This window comes from Streptopelia decaocto (assembly GCF_964273445.1).
Source record: "Streptopelia decaocto genome assembly, chromosome: 1".
Taxonomy (NCBI): Eukaryota; Metazoa; Chordata; class Aves; order Columbiformes; family Columbidae; genus Streptopelia; species Streptopelia decaocto.
The window spans coordinates 87,968,244-87,993,994 of NC_138663.1; the positions used below are offsets into that span (position 1 = coordinate 87,968,244).

The 25,751-nt window shown below is 44.7% G+C and overlaps 1 protein-coding gene across 1 annotated transcript; it reads left to right on the forward strand.

Moving 5' to 3' along the window:
* Positions 1-16,108: 16,108 nt before the first annotated feature.
* COX17 (cytochrome c oxidase copper chaperone COX17) lies at positions 16,109-18,923 on the forward strand. The gene is made up of 3 exons (XM_082076140.1): positions 16,109-16,409; positions 18,228-18,338; positions 18,741-18,923. Exons 1-2 carry the CDS (start codon positions 16,291-16,293, stop codon positions 18,310-18,312), a joined length of 204 nt encoding a protein of 67 aa, XP_081932266.1. The 5' UTR covers positions 16,109-16,290; the 3' UTR covers positions 18,313-18,338; positions 18,741-18,923.
* The last annotated feature ends 6,828 nt before the right edge of the window (positions 18,924-25,751 follow it).

The window sequence follows — 25,751 nt, forward strand, 5'->3', positions numbered from 1 at the left end:
GGCGCCACCCGGCCGACATCGCCTGCCGTTCCCATGGCGACCGCCGGCGGGTGGGGCGGAGCGGCAGGGGCGGGGGCACGGAAGGCCACGCCCCCTGCGGTGTGGTCGCGATGGGCATTTGCCCTGGGGGTAGCTTCCGTTTTCGGGTGTTCGCCCGGCTTGCCCCTGCCTCCCCCAAATCCCCAAGAACAGGGCTTGTCCCTTGTCTTTAATCGTTCCCCACCGCCGGGCGCCGTGCACACCCCGGGGGCAGCTTCCCTCTTTTCCCCGCTGTGATCACGCTCTCCCAAAGGAAGGGCCGCGGAGAGCCCGTGTGCTGGTCTGCGCAGTGAAACGGGCATGGGGGGCGTTGTCGGTGGTTTGAGGAAGGAATGATCGGCCAAGCGGGGAGAGCAGGACCTGGATATTTTAGCTTTTTAACAGCTCTTGCTCAAGTTGCTTTATGTGATGCTCTCCAGTTCCCCTGCATCCTGGCTTAGTGCTTAAGAAAATCGGTTTAGCAATTGCAGTTGGGGACTGCATTCAAGCCTGGATATTTTTATTCCTGGCTCTGCTTATTAATGCTTAGGACTTTTGCTGCCATAAAGTGGTGAAAATGGGCTTGGTATCTACCTCCCAGAGAAGCCACAGGTATTTTTGCATTTGTAAAGCACCTGGAGAGATCTGCACAAAGCATTACAAATAAACATTATTGCTGTTATGAAGATGGGTTTCTGTTTTTACAAGGAGAAGGTCATAATCTTCTATGAGGACGGAAGCTGGAAACTTCTTCGTGCTGTTAAACAGGGAGGACCAAGGCTCTTGTCAGCCTAAGGGGATTTGGAAGCAATGCTGTCAAGACCTTTGGAATAGGATATACAAAGGAACAGAATTGTGAGTGGGGCCTCTGCCTATAATCTTGAAGCAGGTCCCTCATGTTAGTTATTTTGTATATAAAACCGTGTATATCGAAGAATTATTTACAGCTTGCCATATCTGACAAAATTTTGACCCCTCAGTGCTTGTTGTGGGAGAGCAACATTAGGCCTGCGGTTCCAAATTCCTTGGCTCTACCAGTTTACACATATAGACATTTAATTCAACTTTGAATCCTGGTTTACTGTCTTAGAAAGGCCTGTCACTTGTTTGAAGCAACAACTTATTTCTTAGGGTAGTTGATTAAAATGGGTCAGTTGAAGACTCAGATGTGGGTTGGAACTAAGAAAAGCTGTCACAGCTGTGTTGCTGACTGACATCTGTAGCATACTACTTTTTGCAATGGATTGATCTATGCCCTGAAGATACCCAGCAGGCTGTGAAGGCCCTCATTTTACTGAAGAGCTTTACAAATAGGTACCTTATAATTATTGACAGGGACAGTTAAGGTCACTTGTTAATAGAGTTGCCCAACATTTCTCATGATCAAGTTCAGGTTTTTTTTGCATCTCATTTCATTAGAACTTCATAATTTCCATGGTGAAATTTTCCATGCTGGACATCTGCTTTGAGGTAACAAGGTGCGTAAACTGTATATTGGCCAAAAAATTATTCTTTGTCAGCTCCACCCTCTCACATTTTTCCACTTTAAGGTTTTCAGAGATGACTGGATACAGGTGGCCTGGACTTCTGTTTTTCTGATCAGGAAAGGAACCAGATGGAAATCAGGTAGAGAAGGAGCAATGGAACAGTTACATGAGTTCTTAACAGAATAAAACAAAATGCCAGGGGACAGATGGGTAGTGAAGAGCTGTGAAAGATCAAAAAGGTCCAGTTCCACTGTTAACTTCAACCACGCTAAATTGGACTAAATGTAAGATGGTGCCACTTTCTTCTTTGTTCACCATGAGGTGTCTGGCCCCACTGCCTCTGACCTGTTGGTGCTGGCAGCTGAAAGACTACATGGGGAACCATCTCAGGAGAATTATGTGGCTGAAAACTGTCAGAAAATACAAGATGAAAGTTTTCAGGTCACTGCATAAATCCCTGAAGACTACTACTTTTTTACAAGAGGTGACAGGTATATGTGGCTGAGCTAAAAAGCTTAAGGTTCAGGTTCATGGAACTTGTTTAGATTAGATTAGGGGGCATGTGTGTGAAATACTGGCTTATTTTAACTAACATTTCTGAGAAATCTCTGTGAATTACAGATGTGGGCAGGGAACAGCCTTACAAGTGTTGAAAGATGTGTTGTTTATTACTATCTTGAATGCTCTTTGCCTGAATTCTTCATATTTCTTTGGACCTGCAGCTGGAGTGAAACCTGGCCAGGGCCCCTAGTGTGCTGGTGTGTGCTGTGGAGTACACTGAAATGGCAAAGCAGTGAGGTTTGGTCTGAATCAGTTGCGTTCTTTTTTTTCTTTAAATGCAGATCATCCATTCCCAAAGAAAAAGATGCCCAGACACAAAAGGCTCTGAGAAAATGTTTGATCCTGGGCAGTAAACTCTGGCAATCTTGTCTCTGACCAGCATTTTGGAAAAGGGACTCAAAGCTTATCTGGCCGGTCTGTTTGACTGCATCTAGGATGCATCCTGTTGCTCAGGTGAAAGTGAGCTGAAGGCAACTAAACTGTTTAAATCAAAAAAAGATTCTTGTTCCTTAGCTACAGTTTTCAAAGAACCTGACTGATTGGCTTTCTCCTCAGAGCTGCAAGCCATAGCATGATTTTTGGGGTTGGGGTGTTTTTTTGGCATTGTTTATGTGGGGTTTTTTTTGGTTGGTTGGCTGGTTTGGGGTTTTTTGTGTTGGTTGGGGTTTTTTTTGTTTGTTTGGTGTTTTTGGGGTTTTTGGTTTTGGTTTGGTTTTGGTTTTTTGTTTTGTTTTGATTGGGCCTTTTGTTTGGTTGTTTTTGGTTTTGTGTGTGTTTTGTTTGTTTGTTTGGGGTTTTTTTTTTGGTGGTGGTATTTTTTGGTGGGTTTTTTGCTTCCTTTTTTTTTTTTTTTTTTTTTTTTCCCAGTAATAGCTTTTCCAGAACAAGACTGTGTAGCTGATCTGGGGTGCTATTTATCTGAAGATTTTTTTTTATAGCCACTTGGCTCTGAGGGGACACCAGACGCTCGGATGTATGAGTAAACTATCCACACTTTTGTGAGTTACTGTGCAGTGACTGAATGGACTAACTCTGTGCCACTGGGTAGCATTTTACAAAGCTGTGGTAAAGTGCACTAGTTTAGTTGCTCATGAAAGAGGCTGAGCCAAATGCATTTTACCTCACGTTATCCTTGAGATAGATGGTGTAATTTGCTGCGAGATGAATTACTGCTATTCTGTTGGTGGCCTTGTGCTCTGATGACTTTCTGATGTGTTTGAACTGTAAAATCAGACAAAGAGAAGTGGAAAATTTAGACAAGGAGGGTGGGATTAGGCATTAGTTGAGAGCAAAATAGTAGCTGGACAAATTAGAAGATGGGTTGGACATGAAAGTGTTGTTTTAGAGGAGAAACTCAACTGGCTGAGCAAAGAAAAATTACTAGGAGAGTGGGGTAGTAGCGAAACAGTGTGCAGGGGTAGGAGGGACAGACAGGGTGGGCAGCCAGGAGAGCAGAACTGAAGTGCTCTGGGCAAGAAAATGAGATACCTAGAAGAGAACCTGAAAAAGTGGGGAAGGGTATGGAAAAGCAGGACTAGCACGAAGAAGGCAAAGAAGTTGAGCTAAAGAGATGATGAGTCTACTCTGTCTTCCTTCTGGCCTCCTAAGCCTGGGAGGGAATTGGGTTTCTTGAACGTGACTTTTCCTCTGCAGTCTGCAAGGACCTGTGCAATCCCTGGCAAGAAGTAGATGGTCCTCTTCTGCTCTCTTGTTTGTTAGCATCTGTCAAATGACAGTACTGTTGTGTTGCTGGCTGCATGTGCTGCTCCGTGGTAGCTTTTTTTCTGTTACAGGCAACAAAGTTACAGCATTAAAAGCACTGTTAAGGCTTTGATGGCAGAAAATCCCAAAATTAAAGTAATCGATTTTAAGTTAGTAACCGTTAGCGTGCTGTTTACCGTTCTCGCCACAGGATGTCACAATTTCTCCATGTATGGTCCATCACAATTTCTAAGCTGGGTGGCACCAGTCCAGCACTTCTGTTAAATATAAAATTATATACTTTGAGTTTCGCCGTTGGACCTATCCAAAGTAAGCCCTAATTTCCATTCCCTGACCGATCTCCACATGGCTTACTGTGTATAATAAACACCTCTTTACATATGTGTATCTAGAAGGAGCAAGAGACCAGCAGCACAAGGCTGCAGTCAATGTGGTTGTTAGGTTTTTAATCCAGAAGGGGGCCTCCCTCCCAGCCCATCAGAAGAGATGGTGAAGCAGAGTGAGGAAAACGGGAGGAAGAGGATGTGGTCACTATTCCCGGCAGGAAGCAGAGGTAGTTATCAAAAAGATGTGAGAAAACAGATGTTATGAAATCTAATGTTTTGTGGACCGAGGCCTTGTCTCTGCGCTGGCTTTTGGCTATAGTAAGGCACTATATCCATTGTGGAATACGTCACCCGTAACTTGTGACATCTTTTGTAAAAATGGCCTTGGAGTACTGTTTGTGGTAAATGGAGCTTCACAAAGGTGAAGTCTTTGGTTTCTTTGTGCTGTTTTGGCCCTGCTAAGAGATGCATCTTGAGATACAACTATGGAACCAGAAAAACAAAAAACAAAAAACAAACAGATAAAAGTGTTTATAGGAGACCTGTTCTGTCTTGCTTTTATTTTCTTAGTATGACTGCTGGCACATTTCCTGTACTAAAGGCCATATACAGGTAAGGATAGCCTAAAAAGATGAAAGTTCAAAGAAAATGAAGTAGTAGTACTTTGTGATCATAGGTAAAGGATTCACTTCAAAGTCTGCTGAAAGACCTCTGTAATGGTTTTGATTAGCACTTAAAAAAAAAAGGCAGAATTAAGGACATTTTCAGCCATGGTTCAGAAAACCATGTGACAAAAAGATGACTTCACCAATACTTCAAGCATCCTTTGAAGGACATTTGTATACCTAATTTCCCTTCAATTGGATGAGCTTTGAATGAGATTCTTAATGAACAGGAATGTCATTTGGATGATTTGCTGGGCTGAAGTTAGGAATGCTGTTGTCTCACCTCAGTAGGAAAAAGATCTTGGACTGAACTTCTTAGGGAACTACTGAATTCCTAGTTTTCTCACTTCTCCCATGCAATACTTAGAGGAATAAATGGCAATTTATTGCATCTGCCAAGTTCCAGTGTGCTAAGACATTTCCTTTTAAAATTAAACCTTAGATTCGCCCTGATCCTCGCTGCATCAATGTGATTGGACCAGCAGAAGAGATGCTACATCCTAGTCAGAGTACAGAGGTAAGAGAACAACCAGAGGAACCATTTGATGGAGGGGTAATATTACATTGACTTAACACCCAGGATTTCATCCCATATTTCTGGCTTAAAAGTTGGGATGAGATTGTATCCTCAAAGAAATCCAACTGCTACTTGCTTCTGAAGATCTGGATGAGAAATATGCTTATAGCCGGGTTGTGACTGGATTCCATATTGCTTTTTATGAGGTTTCAGCTCCAGACTTGTCATCTGTTTGTCTATTTAAAAAGTAAATAAATTAACAACTGTCTTTGTTGGTAGCTACCTGTTGAGCTGGGGGGAAAAGAGAAAACCCACCGACTGGGAAGGAGCCCAAGTGCAGGGAGAGAGGGAAGACAAGAGGCAGCTCTATCTAGAAGGAACCTGAGGAGGGATGGGAGATGTTTCAGGGAGTGGAAGGGGTTCCAGCCACCTCTGATTTCTTGCTCTGGTGATATCCATTTCTGCCAGCTCCATGCTAAGCTGGGTTCTTTCTTTAAAAGGCAACCTAAAAACCATTTGGAGCCTGTTAATACTCTGTATGGGAATATGTGAATTGCCCTGTTTTGCTCAGCCAAGCCTAAGGAGAGGCTCTACTGAAGTACTGATCTACCTGATGCTTGGCTGGTGGTGCCTGTTCCTCCTGAAGGGATGCAGGCAGGGTGCTGTCACCAGCAACGACCATCCTGGCCTGTCCAACCAATCACACTTCCTGACCCTGCTCTCACCCAGACTAGGCAGAGGACTGGCAGGACTAAGAGGGGTGGTGGCCCCCTAAGAATGTCAAGGGATGTAGAGAGAAGTTTGTCTCCTTGAGTCAAGGAGGTCTCTTTATCCTCAGGATTTAGTAGCTAGATTTTTACTGGCTGCTTGATGGGTGGTTTGTACTAAAGCCCGCAGTACTGCAGGGTAGTGTAACAGTTCAGCAGACAGGGGAACATGTAGTATGTGTTTATCTGACGTGTCAAAATCTAAGAAGTGGAGTACCTTGCTGACCCCTGCAGCATTTCTATTCTCCTCACATTTTCTCCTATTGTTTGCCAAAGTGCCTGGTCAAGTCTGGCTTCCAACTAGTTGGAAAACTTTTCCAGGGAGCATATGTTTGTGATTGCCTGATCTGGACAGAAGTGCTATGGAGACTCATTTCAACTTCTTATTATAACACAGCGTAAGTCTTCCATACACTACACTCTAATCTCCCCTTAAACAATTAGTGCAACATGATCTTAATGTTGTCTATTAAACCTTTCAAAAAAATATTTACTTATCATCCTTTAATTGTAATCCACTGGATGGAGGTTAGCTAAGGGCTAGCATACATTCAAGGGCCCAGGTAAGACCTGCCAGAAATAAAAGGGTGAGACAGTGACAGGACACTCAGGCCATGAAAATAAAAAAGCTAGCATCGGATGAGGTCCATTTCAAGGACTGGGGAAGGATGCATAAGTATCACTTCCCTCATGTAAGAAAACAAAGCCTGTGCTCTCTTCAGTCTTGAAAGTTCCCTTGTCATTCCTCTCTGTCTTTGCCTGTACCCACATAGCCTTTCACACGTCACTTCCCAGCCTCAAATGGTGGAGGCTGAACAGAACACAGTACAGGATCTAGAGCACATTACTGGTATCTTGACATATCAACTGTGAGCACAATGGGAACTCAGCATCTAGTGTCTTGATCTGGAAACATTCCCTCTTTGATCTTGAATACGTATTTGGATGGACTCCTAGGAGAATCAGACCTGGAAGAATCTGTTCTGTGTTTTAAAGAAGGGACTGGAGTAGCTGAAGTTAATGTTGCACGAGTCCAGACGGGATGTGTTGAGTAAAGTTCAGTGTTTGTTACACAGAGTAAGTACCAACCCAAGACACTCAGTACTTAGAGAAAATACTGCACAGCATACTGTACAGTGTATTGAAACACAGGGCAAAATAGTCAGGATATGGGCTTGAGCTGAAGGTTTCAGTGAAATTTTCCACCATGTAGATGACTTGTGTTCCCGTGTCATGTTTTAAAAAATCAGTTGTACTCCAGCTACGTAAGGTATTCAAGAAGATGTTGATGTAAATAGGCTCTCTGTAGTCCATCTGTATAAGGAGATGCCCTAATGCTTCTTAAAATCTGATCCTTAAGCACTTTATAGTAAAGTCCAAATTATTTTTGGTGGGAATAAGGATTCTAAAGATCTTTCAGAAAGTGCCAATAATGTTCATTGGACTCACTTAGAAATAATTCTCCTGGATCAACTATAAGCAGAAGAAAGCAAGTGCAAGAGAATTAAGTGATGAAAATCAAAGTCTAGCTTGACCACTGTTGTAAAAGAAATGGCTTAAGAGTGACTGAATTTTCTACATTATTTTCACAGTATCACAGTATGTTTGGGATTGGAAGGGACCTCAAAAGATCATCTAGTCCAGTCCCCCTGCTGGAGCAGGAACGCCTAGGTGAGGTCGCACAGGAACATGTCCAGGCGGGTTTTGAATGTCTCCAGAGAAGGAGGCTCCACAACCCCCCTGGGCAGCCTGTTCCAGTGCTCTGTCACCCTTACTGAGAAGAAGTTTTTTCTCAAATTTAAGTGGAACCTCTTGTGTTCCAGCTTGATCCCATTACCCCTTGTCCGATCATTGTTTGCCACCAAGAAGAGCCTGGCTCCATCCTCGTGGCACTCACCCTTTATATATTTATAAACATTAATAAGGTCACCCCTCAGTCTCCTCCAAACTAAAGAGACCCAGCTCCCTCAGCCTTTCCTCATTAGGGAGATGCTCCACTCCCTTAATCATCTTTGTTGCCCTGCGCTGGACTCTCTCCAGCAGTTCCCTGTCCTTCTGGAACTGAGGGGCCCAGAACTGGACACAATATTCCACATGTGGTCTCATCAGGGCAGAGTAGAGGGGAAGGAGAACCTCTCTCGATCTACTAACCACCCCCCTTCTGATACACCCCAGGATGCCATTGGCCTTCCTGGCCACAAGGGCACAGTGCTGGCTCATGGTCATCCTGCTGTCCACCAGGACACCCAGGTCCCTTTCCCCTAATTTTGTTACTGTATGAGTAACAGCTGTGGGGACTTTGAATGGATTCAGAAGATCTGCAGTGTTGCAGGCTCTTTACAAGCAGCTTGCAAAATGGAATTACTCATATATTTGGAAATACTAATGACTCCTGCCAGGTTTACAGTTAGCTCCTGCATTTTTTTGTGAATGTTGAACAATTTGCTACACTGGAGCTTTACATTTCATAAAACGTGATCAAGAGACACTTGAATAGATTCAAACAAGTCAGATTTGCCACTGACGCAGACATCAAAATGGCATGCCACCAAGAAGAATAAAATTGTTATTAGCAGCAATGCTTCAAAGAAAAAAAAAATGGATGACTGGAATGTGTGCAGAGTAAAGGAAGTGGACCTACTGTATTGTTGTTTTTCAGTTGATTGACAGCTTAACACCGTTCATCAGAGTTGTTCAGAAACACTGCCTGGTTTGCAGCAGAACTGATTAAGGTTAGAAGTTTGTATTTGGAGTACTTTACTACAGTGAGGTGTTTTTCTTCAATACACAGGCAAGTGGACTTGGGTTCTGAATGAGATTTCCTGTAATGCATAAGTACAGACCTTAAGTAGCATTTGAATTTTGTGCAGGGACTAAACAGAGATCATCTATGCATCCATGTGGTGCCACACATTAAGAGTGGCTCAGCTGTCTGATTGCTTGGGGTCACATTCTGATCAGTTCTGACAATTCATAGAGGAGTTATGCAGAAGTTTTAGAGTCCTACTCTTTCAATTAATGAAACGTGAGAATGAAAGGGGTTTCCTGTTTGGAAGGAACTATATAGGTAGCTGTCTTGGTTAACTCTGCTGTGGAGAAGAAAAAAAAAAATCAGAGGATAGCAAAGCTTCCTCCAGGTGCCTAAACACTTTTGAACCTGGGCTATTTTTGTCTGATTTTGAAGTGAAAACAGAGTCTGACTGCAGCAGAGGAACAGATCATTGCAGATTCATGTCTTTTGGAGGAATAGTGATGTTATTTTCCAAATACAGGTTGAGATATTCTGAGTTACTAAGTTCAGAGACTGTCAGACAATACACGCTCTTTTGTTGTGTTGGTAGCACATGCAGCCATTTCAGTGCAAACACCTGACCTTTTCTTCCCACCACTCTGCACAATGGGATCTATGCTAGAATGCTTGGATTTTCATGGGCGCTCCCTCCACAAAAAGGAGCAGCTTATCAGTCATCCCAGCAAGCATTAAGTAAGCCTGACCAGCCTTGAACTGGGCATCCAACACCACCTGCTGCATATCTGCATCGTGGAAACTCTGCCATGTGTCCACAGGCTCAGTTGTCCTTGCCTCCAATGCATGTGGAACAGGCAGGTTACTTTGTGGCACGATACAAAACGTCAGCTTCCTTCTTTTGCCATGTTATCAGGGAGACTGCCTGGATTTGCTGAAGTGCCTTTTGCAGTGTTGCATGCGTGGCAAATTCCTAACCTTTACAAACATGTTTGCATATGCTTTCAGTGGGCAGTGAAAAGAAGAGGCATAACATGAAAGTGATCACAGTCGTAATCTTAGCCCAAACTTTTTTTTTTTCTCCTGTACAAGCATCCAGATTTCACTGGAAAAGTCATTCATCACTGGAAACAGTGTCTCGACTATATTATAAAAACATTGGTTTCTTACAAAAACCAAGCAGTGGTGGAAATCCTTTAAATTAGTTTTGCTGCAAATTTTGATTGGGACAAGAGTTTCTGCTCTGCCTGTTGTTGTAGGACAGTTGCTATCTTCTAAACTTTGGAAGGCTAGGACACAGAGTCCTGGTCCCAGCATGAGACTCCAGAATTTCTGGGATTCTGTGAGCCAAGTCCTGCAATGTCAGAGACAGCAGTTCTGGTTCTAAAGTGGAAAGTCACTGCAATCTTGCAAACTACCTTCCACTTCCAGCCCCTGACACTATGAAGTTTCGTCTGAATGTCTGGCAAGTGATGATCTGTTGTAGCACTAGCTTGTAGGGCATTCAGAGAGACAGAAATGCATTAAAAGTAATTTTGATTCTACTCTTGTTTCTTAAAGGGCTTACTTGACAGCATGGAAGGAGACTCTACCCATACAGCCTTTTGTGGTGATCTCCCAGGAGGGGATGGTTTGGTCTTGTGGTACAACATCTCTGCCTAAAAAATTCATACCACAGTCCTGAAGTGTGGGGAATTGCGTCTTCAGCCTGGGAAAGAACTGGCACATGACTTCTTGAGGTGATTTTAGCCCAGTGAACCACCTGCATTCACCTAATGGTGGAGATTGAGGCTTAGAGGTGCTGTAATTAATCACTTTAGAGTGTCTTCCATTGTACTAGACCAGAGCAAAGGTCCTCCTGTCCCAGCATTTATTCTCTCAGGTCACACTGCTGAACTGATAGTATTTGGTATTTGCAGGTCTGCAACTCTGATCAAAAGATCTATTCTTTACTTGGGCAGTTAATATTAAAGGCAGGAGGGCCCGGACAAGTCATCATGCTCAGAGGTTTCAAGTCATTTTCTTCTTATATGTGTATAAGCGTTGACCAAAACCACAGACAACTTCTTTGACAATCAGATGCCATGTATGGTTGACTAAGCTGCAAGAACAGCCATTGTCTTGTGTTTCTACTAAGTCAAAGGCAAAAAAATATTTTTCTAGACCAATATTAAACAGGTTTGTTTTTTTTTTCTCGATGGTAAAGGGTTAGTGGTACCCAGAATACGCACTACTACTTCAGCTCTGTTTCACCACACAAAATTTCCACAGCTAAATTTACCTTCTATCATATATATCAGAAGTGTAAGAAATCTGTAAACCCCCAGACTACAACTTTCAACTGACGTAGATAGGGGCTTACCCTACTTAACAGTAGTAATGAATGTAAATATATTTTTGAGGTTCCTTGAAAAGTTTGTCCATTTGAGTCTTTCTAACAGAAAAGAACGTATTTTTTTGGACAACCATTTTTTTTAGTGGACTGAAGCTGAAGATACAAGAAGCCAGTGGCAATGACTGCGGTGTTACTGTAGTGTTTACGCATCATGAGTCACTGCTGTATGTTCTTTAATTCTGATAAGGGGTGGTACAGGGAAAACAATTTGGAAACCCATGGCAACCAGGCAGCCTCCCCCTATTTCACCCATTACTCCTCTAAACCCAGAGCTGTGAACGTCGAGAGCTATCTGTAGTCCTTGTACTCTCACATGTGGCACCAAGCTGCCAAGTGACGTGGTAGGTTGAAATAGGGTCTTTTTTCATTCTCTCTTTCAGAGACTCTGAGATTTTTCACTTGAATCTCCTTTCCTGGGCACTGGATCTGACAATTTTCCAGCAGTCTCAGCTCAGTAGCCTGCCCTTAGCTATTCCTCTTTGACTGGTAGATAAATTTGTTCATTCTGGCACATACTCTTTAATATAATTCTTCTGCCTCTGTCAGCAGGCAGCAGACAAATGAAAAACAAAAAGCACAAAATTAACAATCAATCCTTACGCACAATGTAATGTCAGAAAAGGCTGTGATCTGCACAGTACTCCAAATTGGTGCAATCAGTATGAAAACATGTTAACTGTGCTTTAACGGCAATTCCCTTCCTTCTCCTCCCTCCCAGCCCCTGCCCTTTCATCCCACCAAGAACAAGATTCCTTCTTCCAGGGTGATCCTGTGTCGTGGTTTAACCTGAGCTAGCAATACAACCGCAATAGCTTCTCACCCCTCTCCCTCGCGAATAGGGGAGAAAATCAAAAGGGAAGGGACAAACTTCTATTGATATAAACACAGTTTAATAAAATAACAAAATACTAGTACACTACTAGTAAATATATACATAAAATAGAAATAAAAGATACTCAAGGCAATTCTTCATGAACTCCATCCACACTAAGCAGCCAGTCCCAGGAAGCGGTACCCCGGTCCCAAACAGAGAAAAAAAGAGAAAAAAGGCAGAAAGGCGCAGAGACTTCCGCAAAATGGCAAAAGGCCGAACTAAACGTCTGGAACCAGACTCCCCCAGATCGAGAGAGAAAGTGGGGCAAGCAAGAGGGAGAATGCCCCAGCAAAAGAGAGACCAGAAGCTCCCGCCTCTCCTTAAATATGAAGCACAATGCTAATGGGATGGAATATTTTTATTGATCAGTCTGGATGCCAGTCAAGCTCTGCCCCATTCATGCCCCACTTATTGGCCATCTCAGAATGCTCAGAATGTCCTTGGCTCTCAGACCAGAGCAATTAAAAACATTAACTCTCTGCTGGGGTGTTATCTCTTGTTCTCAAATGAAATCCAAATAATGAGTGTGCTAGCTATGAAAAAGAAAGGTTTCTAACTGCATGAAGAAAATTAACTCATTTTCAGTCAAACCAGCACATTCTGTTACAAACTATTACCATGCAGGGAGCATGGCCAAAATAGCAGTGGTCCTCATTAATCTATTTGGAAAACTGCTAAAGTTAAAAAGGAGTGTTTCTTGCAGAGATGTTTAGTCTCCACAGGCCATATCTTTGTGCGGAGACCCATTTGAAGTCTTCTCTCAAGATGACTACATTTTAACCTTCCTCTGCCCTTGGTATTCTGTAATTCCAGCAAGAGTATAAAATGTGTTTTGTTTGGTCTTTTCCTGGTTTCTACAGGCCAAATCAATCTCATGAAAACTCTTTTTAAATAAAATATGTTGTTAAATCAAAGACACTGTTCACTTGCAGACTCGGGAGGCCCCCGTGGAGGTTTTTTACCACAGGCTTTCCCCTACAGTTTCTGTTGCTATCACCAGCTCCATCTAGGCCTTTGGATAGTGGCCAGCAGATAAAGCTTTAGGAAGAATAAATCTAGTTAATTTGAAAGGAAAACATGCTTCATATGTTCAAAAAACTAAAAGCAAGGCACTGCTTTGGAGACCCGATGCATGCTTTTGATAGATGTTTCAATCTCAGCTCCATTTTGCAGCATGTTTGCATGGATTTGGGAGAAGCATATTCCAGTCAACATACGCGATCTTTACATCTTCCAGTTCATCATGCCTGGCTGCATGGCCTCACACTGTGTGTGTGCTGAACCAGGAGGTTGCAGGGGCATAGTTCAGTCTGAACAGCCTTCCCATGGAATAACTGGGGACAGGCTACTGAGCTGAGACTCATGGTTAATTAAGTAGGTGGCTGATTAGGTGGGTGAGTGTTACATGTCACCATTTCAGAGGTATAATGGCAATAAACAGGCAACCTCCTCGGGAGCCTGCATTTCAAGGAGTCCCATTGTCCAGGTGTCACAGAGGTGCCTCAGTGGTGAAAAGAGGAGAGCCTCATCTACCCATGTGATGAAAATGGAGCTTTGGACTTCTGGAAAAGAGCTAGATTCTACTTCTTATCTTTCTCTTTGTGAGAATGAGAAGATCAAAAAAGAGTCCTCTCCTATAATTTTCTTATTCAGGTAGAACGAGTCAGCAGTGTTGGCATTCACACTGGTGATTCAGAGAAACAGAAGAGCAAAATCTCTCAACAAAGAATGATCAGACTTCTGACCTGGCTTATTGGAAGGGTTAATACTGAAAATAGTCAAATCATTCTCTCTGTCTTGCCCAGGAATCTTGAACAATGGGGTTGCCTGGTATTTCATGCCTTGTACGGGACAGGGCCCTTTTCAGTCTTTTACCTGACTGGAGTGTTCAGATCCCTAGCAGATATTTTGAGCTCCCAAATTTTGCAAGACTGAGAGCATATAACCTATTTTATAGTAGCTACTGCTATTTACTCTTCATCACAGACTAAAATACATACATCTGTGATTGATAAGTATGGGATAATCTGCCTCCACAAACTCATCCTAAAAATCAAAAATTAATTAAGTACCTAAAATACACGCTTTCAGCCCCTCCAAATGTTCTTGTCAGCATTCCTACAATTTTGGACCCCCTTAGTACTTGCTATAAGCTGCCAATTATTCTTTGACTCTTGCTACATGCCATTAAAAGGCATAGCAGCTGCATCCCAGTGGGCATGTTCTTTTCCCCTTCCAAGCTCTCAGCAGCAGCACATCCACTGATGTACAGACCTTCCCACATTACCTGTGTGGGGTGTCCCTTTGCTCTGCAACATGCCTGCCAGTCTGTATGTGTGCAGAAATAACCCTTTCATCATTCAGGTCAGTTGCAGGCACAGGTGTAGCACGCAGTTGCCTTAGAGATGATGATGACTGTGGCAATAGCCAAGTATATAGCAGATTCCTGGAAGGCAAGAGCGGCTCCTGATGCCCGATTTGGGGCAGACTGCAAAGGCAAAGAAGCTGTGTATCTCTCCCCTTATTGTCCATGGCAGGGACCAGCCAGGCTGGCCCCCAGCCACGAAGCAGCAACACTTCATGTTGCCAGTGGTGATGGCTCTGCTCATATGTGCAGCACCTGCACAGCCACGTGTTCTTTGCTCCCACAGATCTCCAGTTTTCTGTGCAACAAAGAACTGAGCCCTTGTTTTCCCCACAGTTTGAAGAGGAAAAAAGGGCTTTAGGTAGCTGACTACAACTTTATGATCATGGAGTCTAGCTGCAGCACAACTGCAATCCCCTCTGTCCATGGCTGCTCTTGCTAAGCTGCGGCATCTGGCAGGTTCCCTCAGCTGCTGATGCCATTTTACACACTCCTGCCCGCTCCTGTTTCCTTTTTCTTTTTGCCTCCTAAGTACTGAGTGCTCCTGGCAAACATTTCTTTCAACACATTGGTTGATCGTTAGAGAATGGGGATCCACTTCTGTTTATAACCCTCTAACCCTCGCACTGGCATAACAGTTGTAGACCATCAGTTGAGGGAAGGGTGCACTATCAGCAAGTTTGCTGATGACACGAAGCTGGGAGGAGTGGCTGATATGCCAGAAGGCTGTGCTGCCATCCAGCGAGACCTGGACAGGCTGGAGAGTTGGGCGGGGAAAAATTTAATGAAATATAACATGGGAAAGTGTAGAGGCTTGCATCTGGGCAGGAACAACCCCAGGTTCCAGTATAAGTCGAGGAACAACCTGTTAGAGAGCAGTGTAGGGGAAAGGGACTTGGGGGTCCTGGTGGACAGCAGGATGACCATGAGCCAGCACTGTGCCCTTGTGGCCAGGAAGGCCAATGGCATCCTGGGGTGTATTACAAGGGGCGTGGTTAGTAGGTCAAGAGAGGTTCTCCTTCCCCTCTACTCTGCCCTGGTGAGACCACACCTGGAATATTGTGTCCAGTTCTGGGCCCCTCAGTTCCAGAAGGACAGGGAACTGCTGGAGTGAGTCCAGTGCAGGGAAGCGAAGATGATGAAGGGAGTGGAGCATCTCCCTAATGAGGAAAGGCTGAGGGAGCTGGGTCTCTTTAGCTTAGAGGAGACTGAGGGGTGACCTCATTAATTTTTATAAATATGTAAAGGGTGAGTGTCATGAGGATAGAGCCAGGCTCTTCTCGGTGACAACCAACGCTAGGACAAGGGGCAATGGGTACAAACTGGAACACAAGAGGTTCCACTTAAATTTGAGAAGAATCTTCTTCTCAGTGAGGGTGACAGAGCACTGGAACAGGCTGCCCAGGGGGGTTGTGGAGTCTCCTTCTCTGGAGACATTCAAAACCCGCCTGGACACATTCCTGTGTAACCTCATCCAGGTGTTCCTGCTCCGGCAGGGGGATTGGACTGGATGATCTTTCGAGGTCACTTCCAACCCCTAACACTGATTCTGTGACAGGAGCGCGCGGCCGCGCATGCGCACCCGCTGCGGGGAGGCGGGCGGAAGGAGGGCTCCCGAACTACACTACCCGGCACGCCGCGGGCCTCCGGCGCAAGCGCAGACGGGCCGGGCAAAGGGCGGGCGGCGGGGAAGGTTACCCGGAAACAGCGGAACCCCGGAGCGCTGTGACGGAGGCGCGCCGAGGTGCCTTTGAGCTCTCACAGGTCGCGCGGGGACCCCCGCTAACGGCCGGTCGCAAGCCCGTTCTCCTCCCCTCGGGCTGAGGGTGCCGGCGGAGCCGCCCGCCATGTCGACGGTTGCTGCCGCCAGCTGCGACACTAAGGGCGCCGGGGAGGTGCGGGAGGAGAAGAAGCCCCTGAGGCCCTGCTGCGCCTGCCCCGAGACCAAGAAAGCGCGGGACGCCTGGTGAGGGCCGGCTCCCGCCTCGGGGAAGCGGGGCGGGAGGGGCGGCCTCTGGTGGCCCTGGGCTCCCTGGGGCGGGTGGCAGCTCCTGCGCGGCTGTTCCCCTGCGCAGGCTCGGCCCGTCGTCGGGTTGTTGGTGCCTTTTAACCCGTCCTCTGCCCTCTCCTGACTTGGCCCAGTGGATTTCCCTTCCTGCCCTGCTCGTTGGTACCTTCAAGGAGTTTCTGCACCAGCCGAAGGGTTTGGGGAGCCCTCCGCGTCCCGGTGCTGGAGCATTTGGGTTCAAACTGGAACACAGTTGGTTCCACTTAAATATGAGGAGAAACTTCTTCACAGTGAGGGTGCCAGAGCACTGGAACAGGCTGCCCAGGGAGGTTGTGGAGTCTCCTTCTCTGGAGACATGCAAAACCTGCCTGGACACATTCCTGTGTAACCTCATCTAGGTGTTCCTGCTCCAGTTGGGAGAATGAACTAGATGATCTTTCGAGGTCCATTCCAATCCCTAACATTCTGTGATTCTGTGTGATCCAATAGGGGAGGAAGAGTGGGTGAGAAACGGTTGTAATAGGATTAACTAGAAATTAAGAGCTTAATATCTAACAGCCCTAGTTTGAAACAGGTTTCAGAGACTAGCTTTTAATGCTGCTTACAAATCTTTGCTGCTCATGACTGACTGAAGCAACAGCTAACAGTAGGTAGTAACATTTTAATTGTTTAACTGCTGTCTTTTTAAAAAATACTTGTTTTTTTAGGTCTCAGGACGGCATTTCTCACAGCAGTGCAAAATTTGATAGTGATGTATATAGCTGCATTTGTAATTATAGGCTTAGTCATGATCCTAGGACCTATCAAATAGCATGAAATGCACTGCCAGAATATAGTTCCTTTGTCTGTGACAGTAAATTACTTTAATCTGGTGACCAAACTGTGTTGTTTGTTTTTTTTTACCTGACAAGTGGTACAGACGTTATTCAGTAGGTGCCACAATACTGGAATCCATGGCCCGCTAAGAACAGGGTGTTAGGATACAAGTCCTGGGTTAGATACAGCTGCCCTGGTGGCCAGCACACCTGTCTATACTTATTGTAATAAAACTTAAATGATTAAGAAAATATTTTAGTTATTCACCATTTGGTAGTCTCTTCCTTTGGCAGCAAGAATAATGTAATGTGGCAGATGAATGTTGATCAGACCTGTGACCTGCTCTCTGCAGTGTGGTGGAATCTTCACCTCTAGGGACAGGAAGCAAGTCAGTCAGAGAGCCAGTCTGAACTGCTTTTGCAGGATATGCAATACACCAAATCAAAAGTTACCATATGTGGTAAATAATTTTTTAAAGAGTAGCTGGGCAGGGTTGTTTTACCTTCAGGTTCCCTAAGTAACAACTGAAGCTGGACTAAAACTTTATGTACTGGTCAACCTATTCTGTATTGGTCTCTTATTGGATAAGTTTTGTTGCTTCTGTATCGAGTGATTTGAAACTGGTTGCTGGTGAGATCAGCATACTCAATGAAGTGATGTAACAGCCTTAGGTTGTGTAACAAATCCCTATCTAGACTTGGCCAGAACAGACACTGGCCTGTTAATAGGAAACTCTGTTATGCATCTCATCAGAGTTTCATGTGCACCGCTCCAGCCTTGGACACCTTTCTGAGATGGCATTATACTTTCCAAAACAGCACTACCCTGGACAGGATAGGCAGAATGATCTCTGGAGCCTGATAGGGATTTTTGATTGTCCCAAACAGCTTGTCAGTTGTGGCTTTGACTAAGAATTAAGCAAATATTTTGTTGCTGAACCTTGGAAATCTTGTTTTGCAGCATCATTGAGAAGGGAGAAGAAAATTGTGGGCACCTAATTGAAGCTCACAAAGAGTGTATGAGAGCACTGGGCTTCAAGATATGAGCGAGATTAGCAGGACTATGAATGTGGTAAGTATAGCCTTCAGGAACATGCTTGATCTCTGCCTCTGAAGTGCCATGGCAGCTCAGCTGATGCCACTGGAAGGCCCAGAGTGCACTTCACGATTGCAAGGGTATCTTCCTTATGAGAGGAAAGGCAAAGTAATCCTCATTGCTGCTAGTGTAAGTACAGCTGTCTTGTAAGGGCGGGAAAGCCGTTGTGATTAGCTCTTCAGTGGCAGAATATGTTTCTGCCTCTGTTGTCTTTTAATAGATCTGTACTTCAACTTAGGTTTCTGGTGGTAGGCCAGTATGGGGTTTGGTTTTTGTGGGATGTTGCTGGGGGCTTTTTTGTTGATTGTTGAACTGTCTCTCAGTATCCAGTGGAAATCCCATGTTTTGTGAAGCTGTGTTTTTTTTTCTCTCTTCTAGATGATGTTGTGGTGTGACTGTTCTGGAAAGCTGCAAGTTATTTCAAAGAACCAATGTAAACAACCTATTTATAAAGACTCTCTAGTGACAGATGGAGCATCACATTTGTGGCTTTTCCACTGTTAACTCTTGACTGCTGCTATAGAAGATACTTTTTTCCTCTTAATAAAAGTCTGCAAATGACCAGTGTTCCTGATTTCTGTTTCTTTTAAGTAAACAAATGACATTGCCTTCCTCATTCAAAACAGTGTGCTGTGGGGATGAAGAGAATGAGAAAAGTCTGCTTACTCATTGAAATGAGAACAGTGATTACTCTGGTGTTGTGGATGAACAGATGGGCCTTTGGTAGGTTTTCCTTCTGATGCAAATTGAGGAATCATGCTAGTACCACCACCCCATTACTGCTTTCAGCAAAGCCATGCTGAATCTTGTAGTGCTGTTTGTGACGGTGGATCTAACTGTATTTGTACAAAGACGACCACAGCTTTATGAAATGAACTTTCTGTAGAGTCAAAACTGGATTTGCTTTCCCCTATTCAAAATAATTTGGAAGAATTCTGATGGCTGTACCCTAGGATTTAAACTTCATTCTCTATTAGGAAGAGTTAAATATTTTCCATATCAAACTCAAATTCTTGAGTCAGTAGTACTTCAGTGGAAGGGCTAGCAAGGAACTGCAGATGTATGTAGAGGTCACTCACCTGAATTTTTTTTTTTTTTTATGACATTTTATTGTTGGTTTTGTGCTAGGCACGCATGGGCTTTTGTTTTCTGGCTTTTTTGTTGCCTGTGTGACATGACAGTGGGAAGGTGGTTGTGTCCTTTGATTCCTTCTTACAATCTAGAGCAAAAAAAGTGCGGTTGATAGTTTTGTTACACATGTGGGACTTTTTTAGTTTTACACTATGTCTCTGTGCAACCCTAACGTTGTTCTTCCTTTGGTGAACTGACTTTGCTTAAGATGGCATTGCTGATTACTGCTTCTCTTACTGTTAAGTTTTGTTTTCAGAAATTGAAGATACAAAATCTGTGCCTAAACTTGATTGCTCTCTTGGCTTTGATGCTGTTGGAGGAATCGTTGAAGTAATGACCCTTTCTCTGCCTGCTGGGCACTGCATACTCTGAGCTAGCAATGAGCAGGCTGTGAAAGTTCAGTATGTGACACTTGGTGCTGTCTCTGCCGAGACTCACAAGTTGCGTGAGGAGGGTTTAGACTCTGCTTGTGGGAATGTTTCACAAAGGTGCTAAAGTCTGAGGAAATGGACTCAAATGCTTGCAGGGGAGAAGCTAAGCTGTTAGACTTATCTCTACGCTGCTTGTCTAATCACCTGTCCTGAGATAAGTGTTGCACCCATCTTGGCTTCCAGCCTAGAGAAAGGACACAAGTGTATTTCTGACAAAAAGTGTTCCAAACCTTCTGTGGCACCATACCCAGCTGGGGAGCAGGACCTGGTGCTCCTTTTGGCATTTATTGTTGTTTTGAGGTAAGAAACTTGAATAAGACAATTTATTGTTGAGTGCATGGGCTTGAACTGAAGAGAATGTTAAAAGGTGGACAAGCACAAGCTTTGTGGTAACATGTCCAGTCTGGGTGAAACTGTGGAAATGGTGTGACAGAGTTAAGAGCAGAGCAGGAGATGACAGTGATCAAGTAAGAATGGAGTGTTATTCAAATTAGGTTGAGAAAATTAAAAAAAATAGGTCCCCACACAATTATACATAAATTCTAGAAGCTTAAGAAATGTGACATCTAGGCCTACATAAAGATAAAAGCATGGTAGACATTTTAGAAAGTTTTGGGAAGGAAGACGATGAGTGGGATGCTGTGATAAGGATACTGGACAACCATATGCATAAAGCAACAATGGAAAAACATTGATAATCAAATCACATTTTGTGCTGAGAGGTTTCATTTGTTACTACGGGATTCCTGTGGCATGGATTAAAGGCTGGATTTGGGGCATAGGGATTATTGGCACTGTGTTGCTACTTACCAATGGAGCTGGTGACAGACACTGCTCTGCACAGGGTGTTGAGTGAACCTGCGATGGCATGAAACGTGGCAGTAGCTGCAAACTTGACTAAACTATCTGGCAGTAGTTCTACTAAATACCATATATGCCACCTTTGTCTCTTTGTGATTTGCCATGAACTTGTCTGGAGTGGGCTTTAGACCTCACCTAAAGTTTGTAGATTGAATGTAACTTGAAACATCAAGTGGATGTTCTGGAACTACAGGGATTATTAGTATGTATCACAGTATCACAGTATCACAGTATGTTTGGGATTGGAAGGGACCTCAAAAGATCATCTAGTCCAATCCCCCTGCTGGAGCAGGAACACCTAGGTGAGGTCGCACAGGAACATGTCCAGGCGGGTTTTGAATGTCTCCAGAGAAGGAGACTCCACAACTTCCCTGGGCAGCCTGTTCCAGTGCTCTGTCACCCTCACTGAGAAGAAGTTTCTTCTCAAATTTAAGTGGAACCTCTTGTGTTCCAGCTTGATCCCATTACCCCTTGTCCTATCATTGTTTGCCACTGAGAAGAGTCTGGCTCCATCCTCATGGCACTCACCCTTTATATATTTATAAACATTAATAAGGTCCCCCCTTAGTCTCCTCTTCTCCAAACTAAAGAGACCCAGCTCCCTCAGCCTTTCTTCATAAGGGAGGTGCTCCACTCCCTTAATCATCTTCGTTGCCCTACGCTGGACCCTCTCCAGCAGTTCCCTGTCCTTCTTGAACTGAGGGGCCCAGAACTGGACACAATATTCCAGATGTGGTCTCACCAGGGCAGAGTAGAGGGGAAGGAGGACCTCTCTCGATCTACTAACCACCCCCCTTCTAATACACCCCAGGATGCCATTGGCCTTCCTGGCCACAAGGGCACAGTGCTGGCTCATGGTCATCCTGCTGTCCACCAGGACCCCCAGGTCCCTTTCCCCTACACTGCTCTCTAATATGTAATCTCCCAACCTATACTGGAACCTGGGGTTGTTCCTGCCCAGATGCAGGACTCTACACTTGTCCTTGTTAAATTTCATCAGGTTATTCCCTGCCCAGCTCTCCAGCCTGTCCAGGTCCCGCTGGATGGCAGCACAGCCCTCCGGCGTGTCAGCCACTCCTCCTAGCTTGGTGTCATCAGCAAACTTGCTGATAGTACACTCAATTCCCTCGTCCAAGTCATTAATGAATATATTGAATAATATTGGCCCCAGCACTGACCCTTGGGGCACTCCACTAGATACTGGCCTCCAACTAGACTCCGCACCATTGACTACCACTCTCTGGCTTCTCTCCCTAAGCCAGTTTGCAACCCACCTCACTACTCTATTGTCTAGACCACACCTCCTCAACTTAGCTGTGAGGATGCTGTGGGAGACTGTGTCAAAGGCTTTACTGAAGTCAAGGTAGACAACATCCACCGCTCTGCCACCATCCATCCACCTTGTTACATTCTCATAAAAGGCTATGAGGTTGGTCAAGCATGACCTACCCTTGGTAAAGCCATGCTGACTGCCCCTAATAACCCTCTTATCCTTGATATGCCTTGAGATGGCACCAAGGACAAGCTGTTCCATTACTTTCCCAGGGACAGAGGTGAGGCTGACCGGTCTATAATTACCCGGGTCCTCCTTCTTGCCCTTTTTGAAGACTGGAGTGACATTTGCTTTCCTCCAATCCTCGGGCACCTCTCCCGTTTCCCAAGACTTGGCAAAGATGATGGAGAGCGGTCCAGCAATGACTTCAGCCAGCTCCCTCAGCACCCGCGGATGCATCCCATCTGGACCCATGGATTTATGAATGTCCAGACTATTTAATTGCTCCCTAACCCAGTCCTCATCGACTAAAGCAAACTCCTCCATTGACCTGGAGGAGCAGACTAACGTCAGCAATGCACTCTATAATAAAGAGGAGATGTTTGATGATGCCATCTCTGACTTAATGACTAAGCCATTAAGGCCTTAGTGTCCTCCACACAGTTGGACTAGTTCTCAGCTTATGGGATCAGTAGTGAACCTGTCGACTTCCTGAAGATGGGCAAAATAACCAGTCGCTATAGCTGCTGTGAGATCCGTGACTGATAATCTCTCAGTGCGGTACTGCTCTCAAGGACAGGGGATTTATTGGCCAAACATAGTGCAGGCTCTGCACCTGGGTTGCATAATTGCATGGAGCTAATTATTAAGTGCTACTGGTTGAATTCATTGTAAGTGAGGAAATCAGTGGACTACCTGTTTACACAGTGCCAGTTTCAGTGCTGAAAAGCTTGACATGTCTACTTCTTCACAGACTCATTTTGCTGTAATGCCTATGTGCCTTCTTCCAGTAAAGAGTCTTAATGCTGCTCAGGTGTTTTCTATGCATTTGCTTTCTTGATTCCAAATTGGTTTGGGCCTTGGTATCTCCCTTTTAATACTTGCATGGCTTTCCCCTTTAATCAGTATTGGCTTTTGAACACTCGTCTTGGAGGAAGCCCAGCATCCCTGGATGGAAAGCATATATTCTAATTCAAGACAAGGCATGAAAATAAAATTTCTCTTTGGGAAATTAAGAGCTTTTTTTGAACTCTTGGTGGGTGGATGACTGAAAGTGCTGTGAAGGCAGTCTGTATGGCAACGGTACTCTCAAGGGAGAAAGGAAGATTTGAGCCTTGGTGGTTCAACCACTTTACAAATCTTCCTTTTAGAAAACTGGGCCTGAAAACACCTAAATTAACCTCTAGCATGTGCTCAGCAATCTACCTTTTAAAAGGCTATATCATTCTCTCTACAAGGTCACATTGAGCCCCAGAAGAAAAGTTGTATGGTTTCTAAAGAGAGCTTTGCACTGTTACTGCTGTGGCTTTAAAGCTTCCTGTTTGTCTTCCATGGGGAAATCACAAGGGGCCGTCAGTACTCACAATGCTGGAACCCCAGCACCTGCCTCTGAGGTTACTGCAACGTCACTGCCATGTTCTGGAAGACGCCAGAGGAAGCACCTTCTTCGTTCTAATGAGTCATTGACATTGTGTTCCAGAGTATTTTCTAGCTCAGGAGTTTAACTACAGAGTGAAATCAATTTATTTTTTTTTTGTCACTTCCTTTGACATTGCTGCAGAAGATTTTTGGTAGTATGGAGAAGTGGGAGAAATTGCAATGTTGATCCTCAGAATGCACCCTCTAATGTAGTTCTATGTTGCCATTCATAGCAGTTCAGTTTTGTCTTGCAGATCTTATGTAAAGTATCTTTATTGATCTTGATGTAAAGTATCACTCTTGATATCCCAACTCCCCATTTTATCAAATAGCAGCCTATCTTGGAAAGAGGGCCCCTTATAATACTGATTTTTTTGCAGAGGCCGAAAGGTAGAGCAGATGTTGTTGGGATCATCTAGCAAGTACATGGCAATGGTATGAAAAACAGAACTTGGCTCCCAAGATTTTTATTATAGTGCTTTGGCTAAAAGATCATCGTTCCCTCTGCAGAGAAGGTCAAGAGAAATTAAGTTTTTCATTTCCCCATACCTCTTGCAGCTGAGCCTTGTTCTGCTTCAGTTGGTAGGATTTATTTCTTCACTTAAGTAAGGAACCATCAGAGACGAGGTTCCCTGTTTCGCTTCACCCTTAACAGAAGACGTCTTTCTGAGCAGATTGTACTCGCCCCCTGTGCGAAGCTTAATTTGTCTTGTTGCCTTCCCACATGGCAACCTGTCAAGATGGCATAGCCTTTGCTGCCTTTAGGAGTCATGCCACTCTGTGTTGCATGTGGACTAACGGTTGCAGAGATAAATTGTACTTTCCAAGACCATGATGAATTCTTCAAGATTGCTGTAAAGCATTGTTTGAGCCTCACCCAGTGGATAGTGTAATTCCAGAGTACTATTAGTAGAAGAGCCAGTGTGTCTTTAAGTGAATGGTGCCAATGGGAATGGCATGTTAGGCAGGGCAGCTGCAAGCTTGGTCTGAAACATGACCACCCTTGAAACCCTACCTCTACTCCACTGACCCATGCAGGCTGACTTCATACTGTTGACTGACTGTGCGGGTTGTGTCAATGCCTGAAATGTGCGTCCTGGCAGTGGGGCGGATCCTACCTGTAGGACTGAAAACGTGTTACTCAAAGCAGGTAAGAAGTTGCATTTATGCATCTTTTCCATAGCTGACCATGGAGGACTGAACTTGGTGGGTCCCTCTCATGCCTGTGTCCTGGTTTACCTTAGTGGAAAGTGTTTGCTTTCTTCTTTGTGCTAAAGGAAGGTCTGGGAGGTTCCAAATAGTTGTAAAAAATGAAAATGTGAGATGACTTTTCCTGAGGTTGCTTCCCAACAGAGCCTCTTATCTGTGGCCTGAGAGAATCCTCCCTCAACTAGGATTTCCCCACAGAACACGCTTCCATGTGTTACATTCCCAAACAGTTATGCAGATTATTCTCCACAACAGATGAAGCTGAGTTGCAATGGCTCACTTACTCTAGCTTTATGCCTTGCACTCACAAACATGCGGCTGTGCAGAGCTTTACCTTGTACCCCTTGGTCTAAAACACCCTATGAGATGGAGCTGTCTGATGCAAGGAGAGGCTGTGCTGCAGCGCCTGAAAAGCATTTCCCAAGAACCAACCTCTCTTCTTTCACTGAGTCCCTGCCCTCGCTACAAGCTGCAGCAAGAACACAGGGTGACCTTTTTCCTTTTTTGTGCTGGGTGAAAGTCACGCTCTTGCAGGAGCACAGAGTGGTGCAGAGCTCCACATGTGGCTGGAGCTCACTGCGATAAGCGGCTTGTTTTCCCCTCTCCTTTCCCTTCCTCGTGCTGTGCCGGGCTTATCTGGGCGCCTAAGTTATGTGAAGTAGCGGGTGCGTGCCTGCTCTCTGTTCTCCTCGCTGCTTTTGCTCCTTGGATTTCAATTCCAAACATGGTTATCCATTTGGGGTCTCTCTCCTTTCCGCTGCCAAGTGATACACATTCCACATTCAACACCAGCTCCCTCCACTGCTCTCTCACAGTCGCTATTTCCAGTGTCGGAGGGCTGGCGAG

Excerpts from the sequence above, each read along its gene's own strand:
- COX17 (XM_082076140.1), top strand. The coding sequence starts at position 16,291 with ATGTCGACGGTTGCTGCCGCCAGCTGCGACACTAAGGGCGCCGGGGAG. Across the intron at positions 16,410-18,227 it reads AAGAAAGCGCGGGACGCCTG|CATCATTGAGAAGGGAGAAG; the intron begins GTGAGGGCCGGC and ends CTTGTTTTGCAG.